The 22,352-nt window shown below is 38.1% G+C and overlaps 1 protein-coding gene and 1 long non-coding RNA gene across 3 annotated transcripts in view; one reads left to right on the top strand and one right to left on the bottom strand.

The window, feature by feature from the left end:
• VPS45 (vacuolar protein sorting 45 homolog) overlaps window positions 1-13,358 on the bottom strand; it is a 67,026-nt gene extending 53,668 nt beyond the window's left edge. The window contains exons 1-7 of one of the 2 annotated variants that reach the window (XM_081815861.1): window positions 13,155-13,358; window positions 12,385-12,519; window positions 9,431-9,491; window positions 4,451-4,530; window positions 3,095-3,163; window positions 2,836-2,973; window positions 2,281-2,391 (exon numbers count right to left, since the gene is read on the bottom strand). In XM_081815861.1, the coding sequence (XP_081671987.1) occupies window positions 2,281-2,391; window positions 2,836-2,973; window positions 3,095-3,163; window positions 4,451-4,530; window positions 9,431-9,491; window positions 12,385-12,519; window positions 13,155-13,247 (687 nt within the window). In that variant the 5' untranslated portion in view covers window positions 13,248-13,358. The remainder of the gene's footprint in view (window positions 1-2,280; window positions 2,392-2,835; window positions 2,974-3,094; window positions 3,164-4,450; window positions 4,531-9,430; window positions 9,492-12,384; window positions 12,520-13,154) is intronic. The other variant, XM_081815862.1, reaches the window with a different exon arrangement.
• A 129-nt stretch (window positions 13,359-13,487) lies between these two features.
• The window catches only part of LOC145720883 (uncharacterized), an 11,656-nt gene continuing 2,791 nt past the window's right edge, over window positions 13,488-22,352 (top strand). The window contains exon 1 of the long non-coding RNA XR_014144136.1: window positions 13,488-13,848. This is a non-coding gene — a long non-coding RNA (uncharacterized LOC145720883). The remainder of the gene's footprint in view (window positions 13,849-22,352) is intronic.

Raw genomic sequence — 22,352 nt, 5'->3', positions numbered from 1 at the left:
GATTTTTTATTTATTTGACAGAGAGAGATACAGCGAGAGAGGGAACACAAGCAGGGGGAGTGGGAGAGGGAGAAGCAGGCTTCCCGCGGAGCAGGGAGCCTGATGCGGGGCTCGATCCCAGGACTCTGGGATCATGACCTGAGCCGAAGGCAGACGCTTAACGACTGAGCCACCCAGGCACCCCGAGATTCTCTGTCTTGACCCCCCCTCTTTCTCAAATAAATAAATAAAATCTTAAAAAAAAAAAAGCAAGGTTCGTGGGGGCACGTAAAATAAGTATAACAAAATACTTATGCTTCCATAGACAGCATCCTGTGCATGCTTCTACCATTAGTACTTACTCTATAATTAAAATGATCAGTTTACTTCTCACCCCATTGGATCATGAACTCTTTGAGAGCAGAGATTGCATCTTTTAGCCTTTTACCTCTAATACTTTTTTTTTTTTAAGTAGGCTGCACACCCAATGTGTAGCCCAACATGGGGCTTGAACTCATGACCCTGAGATCAAGACCTGAGCTGAGATCACGAGTCAGACACTGAACCGACTGAGCCACCCACCAATACTTAACACAATACCTGGCAGGCACATAATAGGTCTTTAATGAAATTAGTTGAATGAATGGTTGTTTTTCTCTGGGTAACAGAATTAGAGGCAATCATTTTTCTTTCTACTTTTTTATATTATCAAAACTTCTTTAGTGAACAGATATTACTTTGTATTTTAGGAATATAAGGCTATCCTATTATAGAGAAGCTGCACTCCACAGATTTCTCCTAGCATTAACATGATTATAAGCTGGGAAGAAACTGAAATATAAACTATGTCTTTCCCTATGAATTCAAAGTCACTATTAATAAAGCCTCTACTTTGTGTAAAGTACTGTTCTGTTTTTTTTTTTTTTTTAAAGACTTTATTTATTTGACAGAGAGAAACACAGCAAGAGAGGGAACACAAGCAGGGGGAGTGGGAGAGGGAGAAGCAGGCCTCCCGCCAAGCAGGGAGCCCGATATGGGGCTCGATCCCAGGACTCCGGGATCATGACCTGAGCCGAAGGCAGAAGCCCAACAACTGAGCCACCCAGGTGCCCCCCCAGTAAAGATTTTTAAGTCAGGAGTAGTAAGATCAGAACTGTGCTTTAGGAAAAGTGATTTAACAACATTGTTTCTATGAGATACATTAGAGTAGAAAGAAATTAAAAGAGGGGAATCAAGGCCTTTCTGTTTCAGGCATCTTGGAGCCTGTGGAGGCCTGCTGGGAACAGGACTCCTAAAATGATAAATATGCCTGGAAGGCTGTGGTTCAAGGTCATTTTTTGCTGGCAATAAGCAGGATCTCCAGAACCAGAGGGAGCACACAGCTCTTCTTAAAATTGAAGGTGTTCATGCTCAAGATAAAACTAAGTTCTATCTAGGCAAGAGATGTGCTCATGTGTTCAAAGCAAGGAATAACACAGTGACTCCTGGTGGCAAACTGAACAAAACCAGAGTAATCTGGAGAAGGTAACTCATACTCATGGGAACAGTGGCATGACTCATGTCAAATTCTGAAGAAACCTTCCTGCTAAGGCCTCTGAACACAGAACCCATGTGATGCCGTACCCTCAAGGATTTAAACTTATTGAAAAGCAAATAAATAAAAGTATAGATTTGATCTCTTTTTTTTTTTTTAATTTTTTTTTAAAGATTTTATTTATTTATTTGACAGAGAGAGAGATAGCGAGAGCAGGAACACAAGCAGGGGGAGTGGGAGAGCGAGAAGCAGGCTTCCTGCCGAGCAGGGAGCCCGATGTGGGACTTGATCCCAGGACCCTGGGATCATGACCTGAGCCGAAGGCAGACGCTTAACAACTGAGCCACCCAGGCGCCCTAGATTTGATCTCTTATAAAAAAATGAAATAAAAAATAAAAGTGAGGAATCGGTAGATGACTATTTCAGTATTCCTTTAAGAGATTAGGGTCTACACAAAGGTAATGGCAGTAAGAATGGAAAATTGCAAATAGATACTGGAAAAGGAGAAGCTAAATCTAGAAGTTGCCTTGATCAGGTGAAGGTGGTGGCAGAAGGGAACAGGAAAGATGAGGCAGAAGAAAGAGCCAAAGGAAGACCATGGTTGGAAGAACAGAAATACCAAAACACCAGGAAATACAAGGCAAAAAAAAAAAAAAGCTGAAAATAAGGAGGCAAATACATGGACGACACTGTTCATTTCCACATCTGCATTTTGATGAATACCACTTGAAATCATGCTTCTATTATGCTAATAAAGGGTTCTGCACCTGGTTTAGCAATGGGGTGATGGCATCATCGCAACGATCTAAAATAAGCAGCAATGGAGGCACCTCAGTCCGCCGGAATTCAAACAGTTCATATTCTTTAGTTATTACCTGCTGTGGATGTGAGAGAAAGATGGTTTGGTCAACCAATTAGTTGCAGACAGAGATGACATAAACAGAAAATTAATACATAAAAAACACATTTAACAACAGTTCTTTGCACCTTCATAGGCCTTCCGAAAAGGATTAAAGGCTTGACAAAGTTTGGTAGCATCCTGTTTAAGAGGTTAGGATTTAAAACTCTATTTTACAAATGGCTTAATTGGATCAAAATAAGTATTTAACTTATTTAGCTTGCAAATGTTTCTGGAGTTAAGCCTAAAAATTTTAGCCCTAATTTGTTGCTTTTGATTTTTTATTACAAAGACCTCTCTCTTTGCCAGTAAAACTAACACGTCAACTCCTTGGTTATAGAAAAAATATTGCTATAGTTTCTGAAATATGATAAGGAAATGGATGGTCTTCATGCTTTGGAACTGGGGATAGGGAAAGCCATACCTTAACACATTCTGCAAGTCTTTTTGCTGCTTCTGATGAAAGCTGGTAGCGAATCATGGGACATTTCTTCAGAGATAAAAGGAGAGCTGTCAGTCCTTGAGTTGTTCTGGATAGTTGGGCTGGATCCCAATTTCGACCCTTTTTGTTAAAAATGTATATTCAGAGAAAATATGTGAATTTTTTCTTACAAGTCCAATTACTTGCTGAATTAACTCCCACCTGATAAATAAACTTATTTTTTTATCCTTTCCTTCCATACCTGGCAGCAACCCAAAATATTGAGGGAAAACAAATGTGGATTCACAGCAATATAATCACCATAAAATTCCTGCAATCAAAGCATCAAGATAAGTCAGTCATTTCATAAATTCCAACTGTATCATATAGTAATATTTTCATATGTGATATAATGCTATGTGATATAATCAAATTTGAGGAAATGCAGATGTAAAAGAGATACAAAAATTGATCAATTGAGTAGCAATAGTCAATGTGGAAGAATAAATTATAAAATGGCAGCAATTATAATAATCGTTTAAAAAACAAAAAGTTGTAGAAGTATGTATATTACATTTCTGGAGACTTCTGTGTACACTTATCAATTAGTAAAAATAAGACACTGCTATAGGATATACAATGTTACACACAGATGAAAAAGAACTTTGCTGTCCAGTGTATTCTTTTTTTTTTTTTTTTTTTTTGGTCCAGTATATTCTCATGAGGGAGAATATGTTTTAAAATAGGTCATTCTTGGGCGCCTGGGTGGCTCAGTTGGTTAAGCGACAGCCTTCAGCTCAGGTCATGATCCTGGAGTCCCCGGATTGAGTCCCACATCGGGCTCCCTGCTCAGCAGGGGGTCTGCTTCTCCCTCTGACCCTCTTCCTTCTCGTGCTCTCTGTCTCTCATTCTCTCTCTCTCAAATAAAAATAAATAAAGTCTTCAAAATAGGTCATTCTCTTTTTTTAATTATTATTATTCATTTATCACCTAGCACATCCTTCTGAAAATCCAAAACTTGTTAATTTGCTGCCCTATTCTTCACTTAGGTGATAAATGTATTCAGACATTTGTGATAAATGTATTCAAGAACACTAAAGTTTTTAAGAAGTAAAAGGTAACATGACATGTTCTGATGTGATGTATTATATAGCATGCAGAATATTCAGGAGTTATCAATGACAAAAGTCTACTTTTTACCTCCCAGAGCAAGATAATCACAAACAGAACTTTAACAAACCTCTTTCACATCCTTTACTTCCTATTCTTTTCCAATCACACATAGCCCTGTAGATGAACATTCTTATAATGTGGTTCATAAAACTAGCATAGAATATATCTGACTCTATTCCCATCCCTGTGAAACCCTCCCTACCCATTCAGTAGGATCCAGTACCAGTCCAATCTCCTTATTCCCACTGACTCCTTTAATTCTGTTCCCACCCAATTTGATACCTCTTACAAACTTTCTAAGTATGAGTATAAATAGTTTGGTGGAATGCACATTTACAATGTCTGATCAATAGCCTCCCTTTTGAGACAGTACCTTTCTTATTGTTAGACTCAAATCTTTAAAACGGGCCAATATAGGAGATGTGTTGAGGACCAATATGTTTACCTGAACCTCAGCCACAACTTCCTGTTCATCAGCTTCAGCTAATGACTTCACATCACTCTTGCTGATCACATTACTGAAATCTGAAACAGACATATGAGTTGTGGCTGACTCAAAGGAGATCACTTTTGCTGCAATTAGACATAAAAGAGCCTAATGACTAAGTGAAGTTTGGTATACACTGTGGTATATGTCAAAGTCAAACACCTTCAAACTGAAATGAGTAGTACAAATATATTTAAATCCATAAATTCATAATAATACTTAAAAAAAAGATCACCATGTAGGCATTGGAGGATGCCAGGGAACCAAGTCATTATGCTGAAAATAGCAAGTAAAGGGAAAGAAGTGAGTTTTTATTCTGTTATATACAAACTGTACCACAGATAACCAAATAGTAGATGAGGGGAAATTTCTCTTTATGGAAATATTCCAGCTAAAAAACAAAGAAGGAATAATCATGATAGAATTAAAACATCATCATTTTTATCAACCACTAATGAATCAATGGATGGACCTAGGCATTGAGCATCAATTGATGCTAATATCACAATAAGAGACAATCAAAGAAAGCACACAACACTGACTATGAAATATTCTTCCCAAGAAGAAATCAAATCTAAATCTAATTAAGCTTCTATATCCAAGTACCAATTTCCTAAAGGATAGAGGAATATTTCATTTATTTGGTTTTTTGTTTGTTTATAAGAATCATTTATTTATTGTAGAGAGAGAGAGAGCATGCATAAGTGGGAGGGGAACAGGGAGAGGCCGAGAGAATCTCAAGCAGATTCCACACTGAGCGCAGAGCCTGGCGGGGGCCTTGATCCCATGATCCTGACATCATGACCTGAGCCGAAGTCAGATGCTTAATGGCTGAGCCACCCAGGTGCCCCAAGAAAAATCATTTTTAAGAACAAATTTTTAGTGGGTCGCCTGGGTGGCTGAGTCGGTTAAGTGTCTGCCTTTGGCTCAGGTCACGATCCCAGGGGCCTGGGATGGAGACCCGTATTGGGCTCCCTGCTCAGTGGGGAGCATGCTTCTCCCTCTCCCTGCTGCTCCCCCTGCTTGTGCGTTCGCTCTCTCTCAAATAAATAAATAAAATCTTAAAAAACCAACAACCAAAAAACCCTAAATGTTTTTAGGACCCATATTTAGGTGGTAAAAATATAAAGAAAAAGCAAGTAAAACCAAGAGTCAATGCTTAACTGATTGCACCACCAAGGCACCCCAGGAAATTTTAAACTGCAAAGAATATGTTAAACTACCCTATCGGGATGCAATCAGCAAGATGCAGGCTGTGAGAAATTTTAACAAAACGATATAGTTTCCTCAATAAATAAATTGCACTGCAGAGAGAGAGATCGAGAGAGACAGAAAGAGAGAGAGAAAACACCTATAGAAGATTAAAGGAACTTAAACAACATATCAATCAACAGCTTGTGTGGATCTTATTATGATCATAATTCAAATACAAAAACAGTGAGAAAACCACCAAAACAAAACCATAAGAGAATCTGAAATTTGAACACTGAGTATTTGAAAATAGGAATTATTGTTCATTATTTGGATATGTATAATAATGGTATTTTATTTTATTTGTTTTTTATAATAATGGTTATTTTATAAAATGTGTCCTTATCTTTTAGAGATGCATACTTAAATATTTAGGGAGGAACTCATATGACGCCTTAGATCTCCTTCAAAATAACATTGGTGGGGGAGTAGGTGGCAGTAGAGCTAAAACAAGATAGGCCATGGCAAAGCAACTTTTGCAACTGGGTGATGGGAACATTGGAATTTATTATACTATTTGTATATATTTGAAAACTTCCATAATAGAGGTTTTTTTTTAACAAAGGAAGGAGGAGCCTATTATACAATATATTTAGTAGACATAAAAATACAAAAATAAAATTATAAAAAAATGAGATGAGCAGAAGGCCAGTTTAGTGTTGATATAAATTGTGCTGAAAATTTGTAATGGATAAAATCACTATATACAAACTCATTTAGTTCATTTTAATCAAATAAAATTGTGAAATTGATTGCTTTACCCAAGTTCCAAGAGTCTATTTTTCCTAGGCTTTAGTGCTACTTTAATATATACCATTTTTTTCTTCTACTTCATAGAATCACAGTGCAGATCAAACAACCTTTAGAACCAGAAGAATAGACATTAGATTATTGGTTACTAATCTCAACTGCTGCCTCAAAAAACTCTCTTTAGAGGAAAAAGGAGTCTTTCATCTCATGATCTACTCAATTTTTAAATGAGAGACTCAGCACAAGAAGTGATTCCATTATATGTCTACTTAAATTCGACAGCACAAGGAATCTCTCATATATTCCTACACACACACACACACACACACATCACTAAGTAAAAGTTTCTACACTTTCCTAAGTACCTAACTTGTGATCAGACTAAAAATACTGTAATGACTACACACTTATCAGAATGGCTAAAACAAAAAATAAGGGCAACACCAAATGCTCATAAGGATGCAAAGAAACTGGATCACCTGTACAATGCTAGTGGAAAGTAAAATGGTATGGTCACTCTAGAAAACATTTAGCAGTTTCTCAAAACACTAAACATGGAACTACCATATGACCCAGCAATTGATCTCCTGGACATTATTTACTACAGAGAAATAAAGGCTCAGGCTCACACGAAAACTTACACACAAATGTTTATAACAGCTTTATTTGTAGTGGCCAAAACTGAAAACAACTCAAATATCCTCCAATGGGTAGTTAAACAAATTGTGGTATATCCATAACATGGAATACTACTCAGTAATAAAAAGGAATGAACTACTGATACATGCCACAACCTGGATGAATCTCTAAAGAATGCTGAGTGAAAAAGGCCAATCCCAATGGGTTATATACTGTATAGTTTCATTTATGTAACATTCTTGAAATGACAAAATTATAGAAATAGAGGACAGATTAGTGGTTGCCAGAGGTTAATAAGGGGATTGGGTGGGAGGGAAGTGGATCTGGTATAAAAGGGCAATATGAGAGATCCTTATGAAGATGAAAATGTTTTGTATCCTAACTGTATCAGTGTCAATATCCTGGATGTGGTATTGTACTATTAGTTATGTGAGATGCTGCACTGGGGGAAATGGGTTTAAGAATAAATGAGATCTCTGTATTATTTCTTACAACTATATGTGAATCTACAATTGTCTCAAAATAAAAAGTTAAATTATGAAAGAAAGCCTGTGACTATAGCCAAAAGGAAAAAAACCCAAACAAACACTAGGGTGGAGGAAAGTAATAAAATTGCCAATTTTTACCTCTTGAGGTTGTTGTAAGGGCTAAATGAAATAATATATGTGAAAGTTCTTTATAAAATACTCTTATCACAAATGTTAATTTTTGGTACCATTATTTAATTGTAGCACATAATGTAGAAAGTATGTGTATCTTGGAGTATAATCTAAACCCTAAAACTCCAAAGCCTTCAAGTAAGTTTTAAAATTTTGCAAATGCCCTACATACTGAGAGTTAAGGTTTGTCCTTGGTTTTGGAAATGGCACCAAATAAACTAGACTTACTAATCCCATAAAGATCAATAATGACATCTAGAGGAGAATGGATGTAACTTCCAAAGCAGAATGTATTACATCAAGAAAGATCATATAAAATGTATAGTAACCACAAACCTAGTTTATTTCCAGAACTCTGCCCTCCCCCTACCCCCCCAAAAAGTTATGTACATAAGAGATACCTACTGGATGTCTTGTACTTTCAAGCATTACATAAAGTAGCAAAAAGAAATGGAATGTTTTCATCTGGTATGTAAGTAAATCTCTGCTTTTCCAACAAACTCAAGCATATCCTCCTCCAAGTAAAGAAATCAGCTTCTATGCCTCAGTTCATAAAAGTATAAAATAGGAGTAAGTATACACCTTTTTTGTTTTGTTTTGTTTTGTTTTGCAGAGGTGGGATGTGAAATTTGGCTACTTGTAATTTTTGACTTATAAAGAATCTTGATAGGCAAAGTAAAACTTAAAAAGTAATTTTTACCTAATCCATCAATTATATAGAAAATCCCACTTAGCTCTCTAAAATAACATTGCTTGGGGGCGCCTGCGTGGCTCAGTTGGTTAAGCGGCTGCCTTCAGCTCAGGTCATGATCCCAGGATCCTGGGATCGAGCCCCGTGTCGGGCTCCCTGCTCAGCAGGGAGCCTGCTTCTCCCTCTCCCTCTGCCTGCCTCTCTGCCTATCTGTGCTCTCTCTCTCTCTCTGTCAAATAAATAAATAAAATCTTTAAAAAAAATAAAAATAAGGGGATGCCCGGCTAGCTCAGCCGGTAGAGCATGAGACTCTTAAAAAAAATAAAAATAAAAAAATAAAATAACATTGGTCATAAGACTTTTTTTTTTTTTAAGATTTATTTATTTATTTACTTATTTGACAGAGACACAGCAAGAGAGGGAACACAAGCAGGGGGAGCGGGAGAAGGAGAAGCAGAAGCAGGCTTCCCGCGGAGCAGGGAGCCCGATGCGGGGCTCGATGCGGGGCTCGATCCCAGGACCCTGGGACCATGACCTGAGCTGAAGGCAGACACTTAATGACTGAGCCACCCAGGCGCCCCTAGCTAGTTTGTTCTACTGGACACTTCATATCATCAGTAAGTTAACTGAATCAGTCACTATATGAGTCTGATTTTTTTGTCCTTTTCAAAGTATTAAAAGTCTTATGACCAGGGGCGCCTGGGTAGCTCAGTCATTAAGCGTCTGCCTTCGGCTGGGGTCATGGTCCCAGGGTCCTGGGATGTAGCCCTGCATCCGGCTCCCTGCTCCGTTGGAAGCCTGCTTCTCCCTCTCCCACTTCCCCTGCTTGTGTTCCCTCTCTCGCTGGTCTCTCTCTGTCAAATAAATAAATAAAATCTTAAAAAAAAAAAAAAAAAAACCTAGCTAGGGTACAGTTACATGATGGAATAAGTGAAATAATATACTTACAAATAAAATATATACTGTATTTTGGTCTCCGGAGCTCTTGAATCAGATAATCCACATTCTCCTAGAAAGGAAACAACAAATAAATAATATGTAAGAATTGTTTAAGTGAAAAAATAATAAATACTGTTCATTAATTTATTTAAGTATTTACTGAGAGTCTACTGAGTGCTGAGGTCTAGATTTAAGTGTATGTTGTGGGGATGAGGGCTGAAGGTGAAAAAGAGATACATTAAATATAATGATCAGGAATCATCTATAATATTAATGAGCTGCATTACCTTGGCCAAATTAAGATTTAAAAATATTAAAAATACAAATGTTGAAGTATAACATAAAACTGAAAATAATTCTGCAAATTTGCCTCAGGCTGCTTATCTATAAATTATTCATCTAATCAATATTCTTAGATAGAATATCAAAATGCATCTAGTTCTTTAAAAACCAACATTCAAGAAAAAATACACTTAATTGTATTCACTTTGGCTTTTAACTTATTGGTACCTAAGACTGTACAATTGTAATGTTTGTAAAGTATTTGCAAACAGCAGGCTAAGACCTTTCATATAATTACATTATTTAAAAACAAAATATGGGGGCCCCTGGGTGGCTCATTCAGTTAAGCGTCTGACTTGTGATTCTGGCTCAGGTCACGATCTCATGGGTCATGGGATCAAGCCCAGGGTCAGGCTCCACACTCAGCGGGGAGTCTGCTTGGGGTTCTCTTTCTCCCTCTCCCTTTGCCCCTCCCCCCACTCATTTTTCTCTCAAATAAAATAAATAAATCTTAAAAAAAATAAAAATGAAATATGAAATTTAGAAGTAAAAAAAGTTGATTTTTATATGGTCAAAACATAAGAATTTCAATTACATAAGATCATAATGCAGGTTTTATCTATTTTTGATACTATTAACACATAGTTAAATTTCAATATGAATTTGGTCCCCAGTCTAAACATGATATGAAATACAGTTTTGAATGTTTAAAAAAATCATACATTTCCTAAAAGAACTAAAAATAATATAAGCAATACATATTGCTTGTTAAATGGGAAAAAAGTTTTTAAAATTGTCATTTAGATTAAAAAAATACATTAAAATTAACTTTACAACATAATCTTAAAGAAAAATCATTTTTAAAAAAGATTTATTTATTATTTGACAGCGAGAGAGACAGCAAGAGAGGGAACACAAGCAAAGGGAGTGTGAAAGGGAGAAGCAGGCTTCCTGCTGAGCAGGGAGCCTGATGCGGGGTTCAATTCCAGGACCCTGGGATCATGACCTGAGCTGAAGGCAGATGCTTAATGGCTGAGCCACCCAGGAGCCCCAAGAAAAATCATTTTTAAGAACACATTTTATATATATATACATATATATATATATATAAAGAGGTTCTCTAATGAAAATTATTAGGATATGATGGACTAGATGATCTCTAAGATCCCTCTCAGCACCAAACTTTCATGAGCTACAAACGTGAAAAACTGGAAATGACTGTAACACAGTATTAATGTATTCATTAATTCAGGAACTTTTTATTGAGGTCCACCATGTAGCAGGCACTGGAGACAAAACAGTGTGAAAAAACAGATACCATCTCTACTTTCATGGAGCTTACTGCTGGTAGTTGAGACAGATATTAATCAAACCATATAAAACTTCAACTACGACAAACAAAAGGGAGAAGAAGATGGTGCTGTACGTGCTTATAAGAGGGGGGTTTGACTTGGACAGCAAAACCAGGGAAGATTTGCGGGAGGAAGTAAAGAAGTTCCAAGCAGAGGGAAGCGCCTGCGCAAAGGTCCTGTGGCATGATGGAACAAAGTGAACTGAAAGATTAATGTGGCTAAGAGCAAAAGGGGGAATTGAAATAAGGCTGTAGGAATGACAGGAACTAGACCACACAGAACCACAATTAAGGAGTTTTGCCTTTAGCATAAAAACAATGAGAAGTCATTCAAGGATTTCAAGTGGGGGTGACATGATCAGATTTGTATTTTAGAAAAAATATAATACACAAGCATGATAAAAGAGTGCATTGGAGTTGAAGATCATGAATATAAAGAGAATATACAAAATAAGGTTAAAATAGTATAGGAGTTTTATAGGAGGACTCAAGCTAGATTTGGAAAATGATGGATGAAAATGGACAGAAGGCTAAAGAACCTTTAATTAGGGGAAGAGAACGAATAGAAAAGAGGAATGAGCATGTAGAGGGATGATAAAAAGGCACAGTTGGCAATAGTGGAGGAGCAGAGATTGGACATAGGAGGCTGGATACATAAAGGCAGACCAAACCAGCTAAAGAAGGGATTTAAGGACTGGGCTACTAAAGATTGATTTAATCATGGAAGTAAAATTGAGCCATTATATGTTCCTGTGCATAGATATGAATAAAATGATACAGACTCAAGATATTGGTATAGGTGCATAAGTATATAAGATTAAGCAGCAATGGTGTTCAGTGTGATAGGTATGGATGTTAATCCAGGAATTAAGTGATGTGGGTCTCTGCTAGGATAGTTAGTGGCTTGGGAAGTAGCTGGGAACCTAAAAGGCATCTTGGAGGAAAAACTGTAAGGAGTAAACTGAGATGTGGAAAGCAGGAGAATCAAGGTTATAACTCTGATGAACCAGGTTAATTATGATGCCATAAATGATAATACAAATTTATTTTGCTTTCTTTTTTTTTTTTTTTTAAGATTTTATTTATTTGACAGAGAGAGACACAGCGAGAGAGGGAACACAAGCAGGAGGAGTGGGAGAGGGAGAAGCAGGCTCCCCGCTGAGCAGGGAGCCCGATGCGGGGCTTGATCCCAGGACCCTGAGATCATGACCTGAGCCGAAGGCAGACGCTTAACGACTGAGCCACCCAGGCGCCCCTTATTTTGTTTTCTTAATGCTTTCATATCAGAGTGTTCTGTATTTGCCTGGGCAAATGACAGCTCAGTACGTACCTTCGTAGGACGAAGAAAACAAATTGCTTTCAGGTGTTTCATGATCTCTCGATTTTGAGAATCAATGCGTTCAAAAAGGTACACTTCCTTCTGAAGAATCTCTGATTGTGTGTATACCATACTCACTATGCCAGTCTGTAAAGAAAAAGATTTAACTAATATTATGCTAGTCAAAAATAATATAAACAATCAGCAACAACTAAGACTTAAAATTTTTTTCATTAATACCTAGCTGGATAATGTAAATATTAACATATGTAACATTTACTGAGCATCCAGAACATGTAGGTAATGTACCAGGATGAAAAGCATGTTCTCTCTGAACACAGACAATCCATAAATTTCAAAAAGAAATTTTTTCCATCACCTTAGAGTGTTTTTTTTTTTTAAATAAATCTGTGACCAACAAATAATAATCTGTTATCTCAGCTTGAGCACTAACAGCTTTATTTTAAAAACACAACGGTGACTGGAAATAAAAGTCTTCCAAATGTTCTGTCTCACATATTATTTCTTGCCAAAGACATTTAGAAAAGGACTTCTGATTCCAATAAATTGTTCCGGGTAGAAGAAAGCTCTGGTGGTAGTTAGAACCATTTACACTGAAAACCTGCTAGACAAGCTTTATACCACCTCTCAGTTCCACACAGAACTGACCCTCGCTTCAAAATCTTTAATTAAATACCAAATCTTACAGTGGAGTGGGAGTAGCTATTACAAGGGAGGGAGAGGTCCCTCACAAACAAAATACCGAGCAAAAGCAAACTCACCGTCTCTTTATCCATGAGGAGTACTTTCATACCCGGTCCGCTGTCCTCTATCATTTTGGAAACGTACTGTTTCACAGCAAAAACCACGTTCATGGTGGCGAATTGACAGGTTAACCCTACAGCCCTTCCCGCCCCCTTTTCTCTTGCTAAATTAACCCCCGGCCTTTTGGCCGGGTCTCAGCGGCTTCCTCCCCGCCCGGCTTCGGCTTCCGGAAGTCCGGGCAGCTCCTACGGTGCTGGGAGTTGTAGTTCCGCTGCGCGGAGCCGGCGACCGAGCCTCCCGGCTGAATGGAAACGTCCCGCTGAGACCCCCCCCACCGGGTCGCAACGCTCGGAAGTGATTCTCTACCCACGTCCAGCCTGGAGCTGTTTGAGGCCCGGACTCAGACCCCGGCGGGCCGTGGGTCCGGGGTGCCCCGGCTGCCCCCGAAAGCCTCTCCTGCTGGCTAGGGGAGAGACTAGCCGCTCGCGGCGTGGAGGAACTTGGCATCAGGCTGGCTTGGAGGCAAGAACGCAGAGTGTAGCCGTGGTCACTATTTGCCATTAACACTTTCTTGGGTGGCAAGTGAAGGATTAAGGGAAGAGAGCTGGCGTGATGGCTCCCGGCCGCTCGGAAAGGTCTAAGAAATGGTCGAGATTCGTCCTCCCCCGTTTCATCGTGTCATTGACAAGGCGAGGGCAGTACTCCTGCAAAGTGAGGCCCGAATTGGTTTTCTGAATGCCCTTGAGGGATGTTTTGGGAGCGGCCTCAGATCCGCTCCCCGGGAGGGCTGGGAGCTGAGTCGGCAGCGGGGACTCGCAGGGCGCGTGAGGGACCCCGGGTTTGGCGCCCCGGGCGACCGGACTCCGCGGGCTCCCGCTGAGCGGGTACGAGGGACCCGCGGCGCTGAAACTTTGGGCAGGAGCCCAGTTAGTCAGAAATGGGTAGGGGGCACGTATTCGGTGGGGCTAAAGCAAAGTAGCGTGGGGATTTTAAGGGAAAACTCACAAATTTTGATTTAAGAAACAACAAAAACTTAGCCACAAAATGAGTCTTAAAACCATCAACTTCTAAATGTTTGCATTTGTGTTTAATACTCCAAAGGTCTTCTCTCCTTTATGCCATTTCTCGAAAAGGAGGGGAAATGTTAGTTTTCCCACACCTTTACGTTAGGGAATTGAAAAATCAGGAAGATAATAAGAAACAACTGCAAGAAATCAGCAACTATAATTGCTTGTAAATATTTCCACGAAAATAGTGACCAGTGTTTGTTAGGGTCACTTTAATCAATAGATTCAACATTACCAAATCATTCTTTCGTTATATTTTAAGAAGTACACAATTAAAACTAGACCCAGAGCACGTTAACATTAAACTGGCTATTAAGATTACTTTATAGGGCGCCTGGGTGGCTCAGTTGGTTAAGCGACTGCCTTCAGCTCAGGTCATGATCCCGGGGTCCTGGGATCGAGCCCCGCGTTGGGCTCCCTGCTCCGCAGGAAGCCTGCTTCTCCCTCTCCCACTCCCCCTGCTTGTGTTCCCTCTCTCGCTGTGTCTCTCTCTGTCAAATAAATAAATAAAATCTTTAAAAAAAAAAGATTACTTTATAAAACTTTATATACAATTATCAGGTCCTTTAAGGGAGCTCAGAAGCCACCTATCATAGATTTTTGTCACCTCTGAAATTGTGAGGAATGTGTTTATTTTCTTTTCAATTTTTCTACCGTGTAAATAAAACTTCCCATTGGGCTTTTTATCAATTTTTGAATTATGTTTTGAAAGAAAAGTTATATGAAAATGCGAACTTTAAATGGATACACGTGAGAAAAATCTAATTTATATAAAATTCTATTATTAACTTAAAATGTTAAGATTTAAAATATATTAATATATTTAAAATACATTACAATTTAAAATACAGAACACAATGAACCAGTGAAATACCTGCAAATACTGTAAGTTATCAATATTTGAAAATTCACCTCATTTAGACTTCAGTATAAGATTGTTTTCCACTTTATGCATTTTTTAGAAAAAACAAGGAGAGAAAGTCTTTTCTATGAAATTTGTGCTTTTTTAGACAGTAATCAATATGTAAATAATACTTTTATTTATAGTTGGACAATTATAACATTTTAGAGGAGAAGGAAAATGCCTGTTTTGACAAGGCTTAGTAATTCACTCCATTGCCCAAGAAGTTCCATTGATGTCAGTGGCAGTGATATTTTGTACGTTGATAAGATGCAGAATGTAAACATTCTGTACAAAATAGTTATAATTTAAAGAATGCTGTGATAGTCCTAAAGTTTGCAAGCCTATTGTGAGAAATAAATGAAATAATGTGCAGAAAAAAATGTGCCTGGCACATACTAAGTGCTCAGTAAATAGCAACCTTATTTGTTTATTTTTAAAGATTTTATTTATTTGAGAGAGAGCACGAGTGCTAGGAGTGAGAGAGGGAGAAGCAGGCTCCCAGCTGAGCAGGGAGCCCACCTCGAGGGCTCTATCTCAGGACCCTAGGATCATGACCTGAGCCAAAGGCCCACGCTTAACCGACTGAGCCACCCAGGTGCCCCTCAGCTTTAATTATTTAAAATCAAAAGGTACAGAAACCTGGGTGACTCAGTCGGTTAAGCACCTGCCTTCGGCTCAGGTCATGATCTCGGAGTCCTGGAATCAAGTCCCATGTCCAGCTCCTCGCTCAGCGGGGAACAAGCTTCTCCCTCTGCCTGCCGCTTGCTGTGCTTGTGCTTGCTCTTTCTCTCTGGCAAATAAATAAATAAAATCTTTTTTAAAAAAATCAAAAGGTAGATATATCTTTTAGCTTATTTTTTACATCCAGTATATTTTATTCCTCTTTGACAAGAAAATCTTATAATCAATTTCAGAATCTGTAAACTACAGTTTCTGAATATGATTTCTATAATATGTTTATCTTGCATTACTATATGATAATAGAAGTGTCGATGGGAAGAATTGGGCTGCTCCTTCATAATTTGTAAACCATATATTTTTCACAGAGGTAAAACTTAGGAAAAATATGCTTCAAGTTCCTTCAGAGGCTTAGTGATTACCCAACCTCAAATCAAACAGTTTGTTAAGCTTTTGTCACAGTTGGTGGTTTAATACTGAACTTTATGGTAGCAAAAACAATGAATTGCTTTAAACCATTAAGTAAAAATTATTTGCATGAAGGGTTCTGTCTGCACATTCAGTAGTTTGGGTGGTTTCATCTTTCTGATGGTGATACTAACTTTGATCACTTGGTTAGGTGGTGTCTGTGGGTTTCTCCACTGTAAAACTATTTTTCTCCTTGTAATTAATATATGCAAATAGATAAAGGGGATTAAGAGGTAAAAACTTGCAGTTATAAAATAAACAAGTCACGGAGATGAAAAGTATAGCATAAAGAATATAGTCAACAATATCGTAATAATATTGTATGATGACAGACGGTGATTCTTATCGTTATGAGGGTTGAGGAATGTATAGAATTGTTGAATCAATATGTTGTACACCTGAAACTAATGCAACATTGTATGTTAATTATACTTCAATTTAAAAATGTATACCTAAAGCAAAAATAAATAAAAATATCACAGGGAGAGATTCCTTGATGTGCTGCAAATGTCCTATTTCTTCATTGTACTTGTTATACCTACTAATTTTAACTGGAATCCATTGATGGGTCTTGCCTGCAACCATTGGTGTTTACCTGATGGTAATTATTTTTCTCATTTCTTCTGCAGTTATTGTTTGGAATTCCTCTGTAAAAAAGAGCTATACTCTCCCCCCCCTTTTTTAAATTTATTCAATCATTTATTTATGTCAGACTCATGGATATTTAAGAAAATTACTTTTAAGTAGTAGGAAGGATATGTAGAGGTTGAGAGTGCAGCCTCTGAAATCAGGCAACCTGGTCTGGATTCTGCTGAATCCTGGCTGCAGGACTTTGGCAAGTTACATAACCACTCAGTGCCTCAGTTTCCTCATTTGTAGATGGAGAAAATAACATCTACCTCAGGCTGGGATGAGCATTAAGTGAGTTAATACGTGTAGTTGTTAGCCTAGCTTTAGTACTTTTTCTTCGTGAGTATTTTTAACGGTTGTAAGTTTTACTGTTTATAGGTTTCCCCACCTACAAACTGAGTATTAAAATACTTGACACACAGGGGCGCCTGGGTGGCTCAGTCGGTTAAGCATCTGCCTTTGGCTCAGGTCATGATCCCAGGGTCCTGGGATCGAGCCCCGCATCGGGCTCCCTGCTCATCCGGGAGCCAGCTTCTCCCTCTCCCTCTGCCACTCCCCCTGCTTGTGATATCTCTCTCTCTCTCTAAAATAAAGAAATAAAATCTTTAAAAAAAATTACTTGACACACAAATGGTAGCTGTGCTTGTGGTGAGCATAGCATAAGGTATAGACATGTTGATTCACTATGTTGTTCACCTGAAAATAACGTGTGTCAACGATACTCCCATTAAAAAAAAAAAGGGAAGAACATCAGAGAAGAAAGAAATGAAGGTAAAATAGCAATGAACAAACAAATACATTTTCATGTGCTTGCCTCCCTGAGAAATTATTAAAATTCACTTCTGAAATGAATTCAGAATTGTAATGTTAATGAGATGCATAAGTTCTTATTTCAAAAAAAAGATTGAACTAGAATTTTGCTAAGATCTCTTTTATGATCATAATGCTGTTCTTGAGTTACTCTCTGTGTTAGAAACATAAATGACCATGAAATGTGATGAAATTATTTTTAACATTTAGATGTTTCAAGAGAATAGGCAAGCCATGTTAAGTAAGTATCAGAAAATACATGTTCTTATAAATCCTTAAATTTCTTAGTGGTAAAGGAATTTTAATTATATTTTTATATTGAAATAATTCCTTTAGAAATGGCTCATTATTGACTTGATCAAGCATTTGATCAGGATTACTTGTTTTTCTTCACTAGAAAGAATAGTGTTAAAAAATAAGATACAAAATATTTTGTTTATACATCTATTTGAAACAAATTTAATGTAGGAGTTTATTCAGGATTTCTCTTAATATATTTTTTAAAATTTTTATTTATTTATTAGTGGTGGAGGGGGCGAGGAGCAGAGGGAAAGGGACAATCTGACCCCACGCTGAGCCCGGAGCCCAACTCAGGGCTCAATCCCACGACCCTGAGATCATGACCTGAGCCAAAATCAAGAGCCCAGCGGTCAACTGACTGAGCCATCCAGGTGCCCTATATCGTAATAATATTAATAAATAAAAGCAATCACCTTTTTTTTTTTAATTTTTTTTTTTAAGATTTTATTTATTTGCAGGAGAGAGAATGAGAGACAGAGAGCATGAGAGGGAGGAGGGTCAGAGGGAGAAGCAGACTCCCTGCTGAGCAGGGAGCCTGATGTGGGACTCGATCCCAGGACTCCAGGATCATGACCTAAGCCGAAGGCAGTCGCTTAACCAACTGAGCCACCCAGGTGCCCAAAAGCAATCACCTTTTAATTAAAGCAATCACCTTTTACTGAGCTTTAACTATGTGCAGAGTCCTTTACAAATATCTCAGCTTTTGCAACTTTCCTTTGAGGTATTGTCTCTATGTTACAGAGAAACTGAGGTTCAGAGAAGTTGAATAACTTCTCTAAGGTGACACAGCAGCAAGTTGAGAGAAGCAACCTTTTTTTTTTAAGTTTTATTTTATTCAAGTAATCTCTACATCCCATGTAGGGCTCGAACTCACAACCCTGAGATCAAGAGTTTCATGCTCTTCTGACTGAGCCAGCCTGAAACCCCTAGAGAAGCATATCTTTTTCAGTAGGCATTTTACCACGTTTCTTTGTACATATCCTTTCTGTACATCCATTTTTAGAAAGTGGATTGTCATTTCTTTGAGGAGAGAGGTGGGGTTTTTTTTTTTTTTTCTATCCTTTTTCACCTAGTGCAGTCCTGTACACAGAAGATACCCAATGAATATTTAATGTTGGTGATACTCATTACTGGGCTAACTTCTACAATGGCATGTTAAGTAAAGTGTAGAGTTTTACATGGACAGTACAAAGAGATCAAAATACAGATCCAGATGATGTATGCCAATAATTTTATTGAATGATATGGAATAAACTCCGGGAAAAATATCATGGGTTTTCTTTCCAAATTCCCAGGTAAATTACAGGGATGTAGACTTAACTGTTCTGGTGCTCTAGTAACAAATGACATGACTTTTGTTTTGTTTTTTTTTTCTATCTGCTAGCAGTGATTAGAGAGAATTAACTTCATAAAATTGTTGATTAATTATTTACCTGAGAAAGCATCAGCTTTCAAAAAGCATTTAATTCAGCTTTGAATTTTTTCAGTACTCAGATAGAGGGCGCCCTTGGACCACCATGAAGGTATCAATAACTAAAGAGGCTCTTTAACATTTGATGCTGGCCCACTGAGTAATGGTTACATGACTGAGGGAGAATGTATTGTTTTGGTCAAAATAGATTAGAAGATGCTTTAATGTTGAGTTTAATCTGGTTTTGGCTTTAAATCTTATTGAATTGTTGCATAAATTGACTGCTTTCCAATTTTTTCATTTCTTAAGACACTAGGCAAAAGCTGTAAGGTTCAAGCCAACAAGCATTCAATTTGGGAGATTTGTTTGATAAATATAATGTCACATCGAAAATTTGAAGGGTGGAAATCTGATTATAACTTCTATTCATGTCTGATTGCAGTTGACAATAGGTCTGCCAATATGAACATGTATGTGTTAGACGATGTGCTGAGTACTTTTCTGTGCCTTATTCATACAAACAACTCAATGACATAAGTAGTGCTGTTACCTTCTATTTATTTATTTTTAAAGATTTTATTTATTTATTTGACAGAGAGAGAGAGAGCACAAGTAGGCAGAGTGGCAGGCAGAGGGAGAGGGAGAAGCAGGCTCTCCGCTGAGCAGGGAGCCAGATGTGGGGCTCGATCCCAGGACCCTGGGATCATGACCTGAGCCGAAGGCAGCCGCTCAACCGACTGAGCCACCCAGGCGCCCCTGTTACCTTCTTTTTAAAAAGGAGAAAATTGAAGCCTAGGGAGATTAAGAAGATTTCCACTAATAAGTGACAAAAGTGGAATTCAAATCTGGAGGTGTGAACACCAGAACCCATACTTCTAGCCAGAATGTTATACTAAAATGACAGTTTCCTCTGTTCATGGCACAAAATACACAATTAATGGTGAAATTGCGTTTTTTTTCCTCTTTAATTTCCCAATTATTATTGAAAGAATACAGCAACATTCAGACTCACCATGGCTTAATTTAGGAATAATTTTGGGAAATTAGACTTTATTTCCTGGTGATGTAGTAATTTAAATTCAGATGCTAAAGACCGATCAACTCCTGGTCAGAGGAACACTCAAGTTTGCCGTGATAGAATGAAAAGAACACTGAATTGAGAGCCAGGTAATCTGATTTTTAGTATATTTTACTACTAATATCTGAGTGAGCTTCAGAAATGATTTAAGCTCACTAGACCTCTGTCTTTTAAATGAAGGGAATGGACTAGAAAACTTCAGTTCATAAATCTGTGAGTTTTAGATTTTGCATATGGAAATCATTCTCTTTGTTTTGTATCTGCATACTGTACATGTCTTGTTCCATTTCTGGGGGCAGTATATTTATATAAATCTAATAATGCCATGCATCTACTTTAGCACTGGTATGAAGTCCCCCTCGCCCCCAAAGGTGCATCTATGGAAGCACCTAGTTCTCAACACTGGTTACTAGAGAATTTGTGGAGGGTATTCGTTCTTTCAACCAGCATTTACTGAACACCTACTATGTGTTAGCTATGAAATTTAGCATTGAACAAACAGACAAAATTCCTAACCTCATGAAGTTTACAATCTTAGGATAATCAGACAAAATAAGTAAAATTTATGGTAATTAGATGATGATAAGTTCTATAGAGAAAAACAAGACAGGTTTAAAAAAGGGACATGGTGGGTATAGGGATGTGAAGATTTGCAGTTATAAATAGGATGGTTAGGGAATCATTCACTGAAAAGTAGTCATTGAACGCAAACCTGAAGGAGGTGAAAGGAATAACCTATGTGGTCTCTAAATAAAGAAACTTCCAATGAAAAGGAAGAGCAATTGCAAAACCCCTGAGATGGAAGTGGCCTCTTCATCAAAGCGGAAAGTGGCCAGTGTAACTGGAGCCGAGACAGTGAGGGGCAAAGGTAGATAATGGGGAACAGTGTGTACAGGACCCTATTGTCAGGGCATCGACTTTTATGTTGAATGAGATGGAAGTCACTAGAGAGCTTTGAGGAGAGGATCAATTTGGCTGTTGGGTTGAGAATAAACTGCAGAGGGCAAAGGTAAAAAGCAGGGAGAGTAGTTAGGAGCATTTACAATAATCCAGGAGAGTGATAGGAGGTCTCAGCCAGGGAGATGGAGATAGTGAGGGAGTGGTTGGATCCCAGAGATCGTGACAGGATTAGCTGATGGTTTGGATAAAAGATATCTGAGACAGGAGTCCCAGGAAGATGCCAGGGTTTTAGCCTGAACAACTAGAAGGATGAAAGTGCCATTAACTGAGGAAAAGCAGCCTTTGCCCTTTCATTTCCACTGTTACCACATCACGCATGTGCCACACATCTAAAATGCTGCAATGGCCAACTTTTAGCTTCTTTCTTTTCCAATCCATCCTGTGTGCTGTAGGAATTAAGAACAGGTTGTTTAGATTGGGGGAAAAGTGAAGGCTAGATCAATATTCACAAGGTAAACATACTTTGCATTTTTTTAAAATTTAATTTAATTTTATTATGTTATGTTAGTCACCATACAGTACATCATTAGTTTTTGATGTATTGTTCCATGATTCATTGTTTGCCTATAACACCCAGTGCTCCATGCAATACGTGCCCTCCTTAATACCCATCACCGGGCTAACCCATGCCCCTGCCCCCCCTCCCCTCTAAAACCCTCAGTTTATTTCTCGGAGTCCATAGTCTCTCATGGTTCATCTTTCCCTCCAATTTCCCCCTCCACTTCATTTTTCCCTTCCTTCTCCTAATGTCCTCCATGCTATTCCTTATGTTCCACAAATAAGTGAAACCATATGATAATTGACTTTCTCTGACTGACTTATTTCACTTAGCATAATCTCCTCCAGTCCCGTCCATGTTGATGTAAAAGTTGGGTATTCATCCTTTCTGATGGCTGAGTAATATTCCAT

Source organism: Leptonychotes weddellii, chromosome 4, assembly GCF_054177405.1.
Source record: "Leptonychotes weddellii isolate Sample4059 chromosome 4, ASM5417740v2, whole genome shotgun sequence".
NCBI classification, from domain to species: domain Eukaryota; kingdom Metazoa; phylum Chordata; class Mammalia; order Carnivora; family Phocidae; genus Leptonychotes; species Leptonychotes weddellii.
Note: the sequence above shows the minus strand (reverse complement) of the source record. Positions and strands in the feature narration are given on the sequence as shown.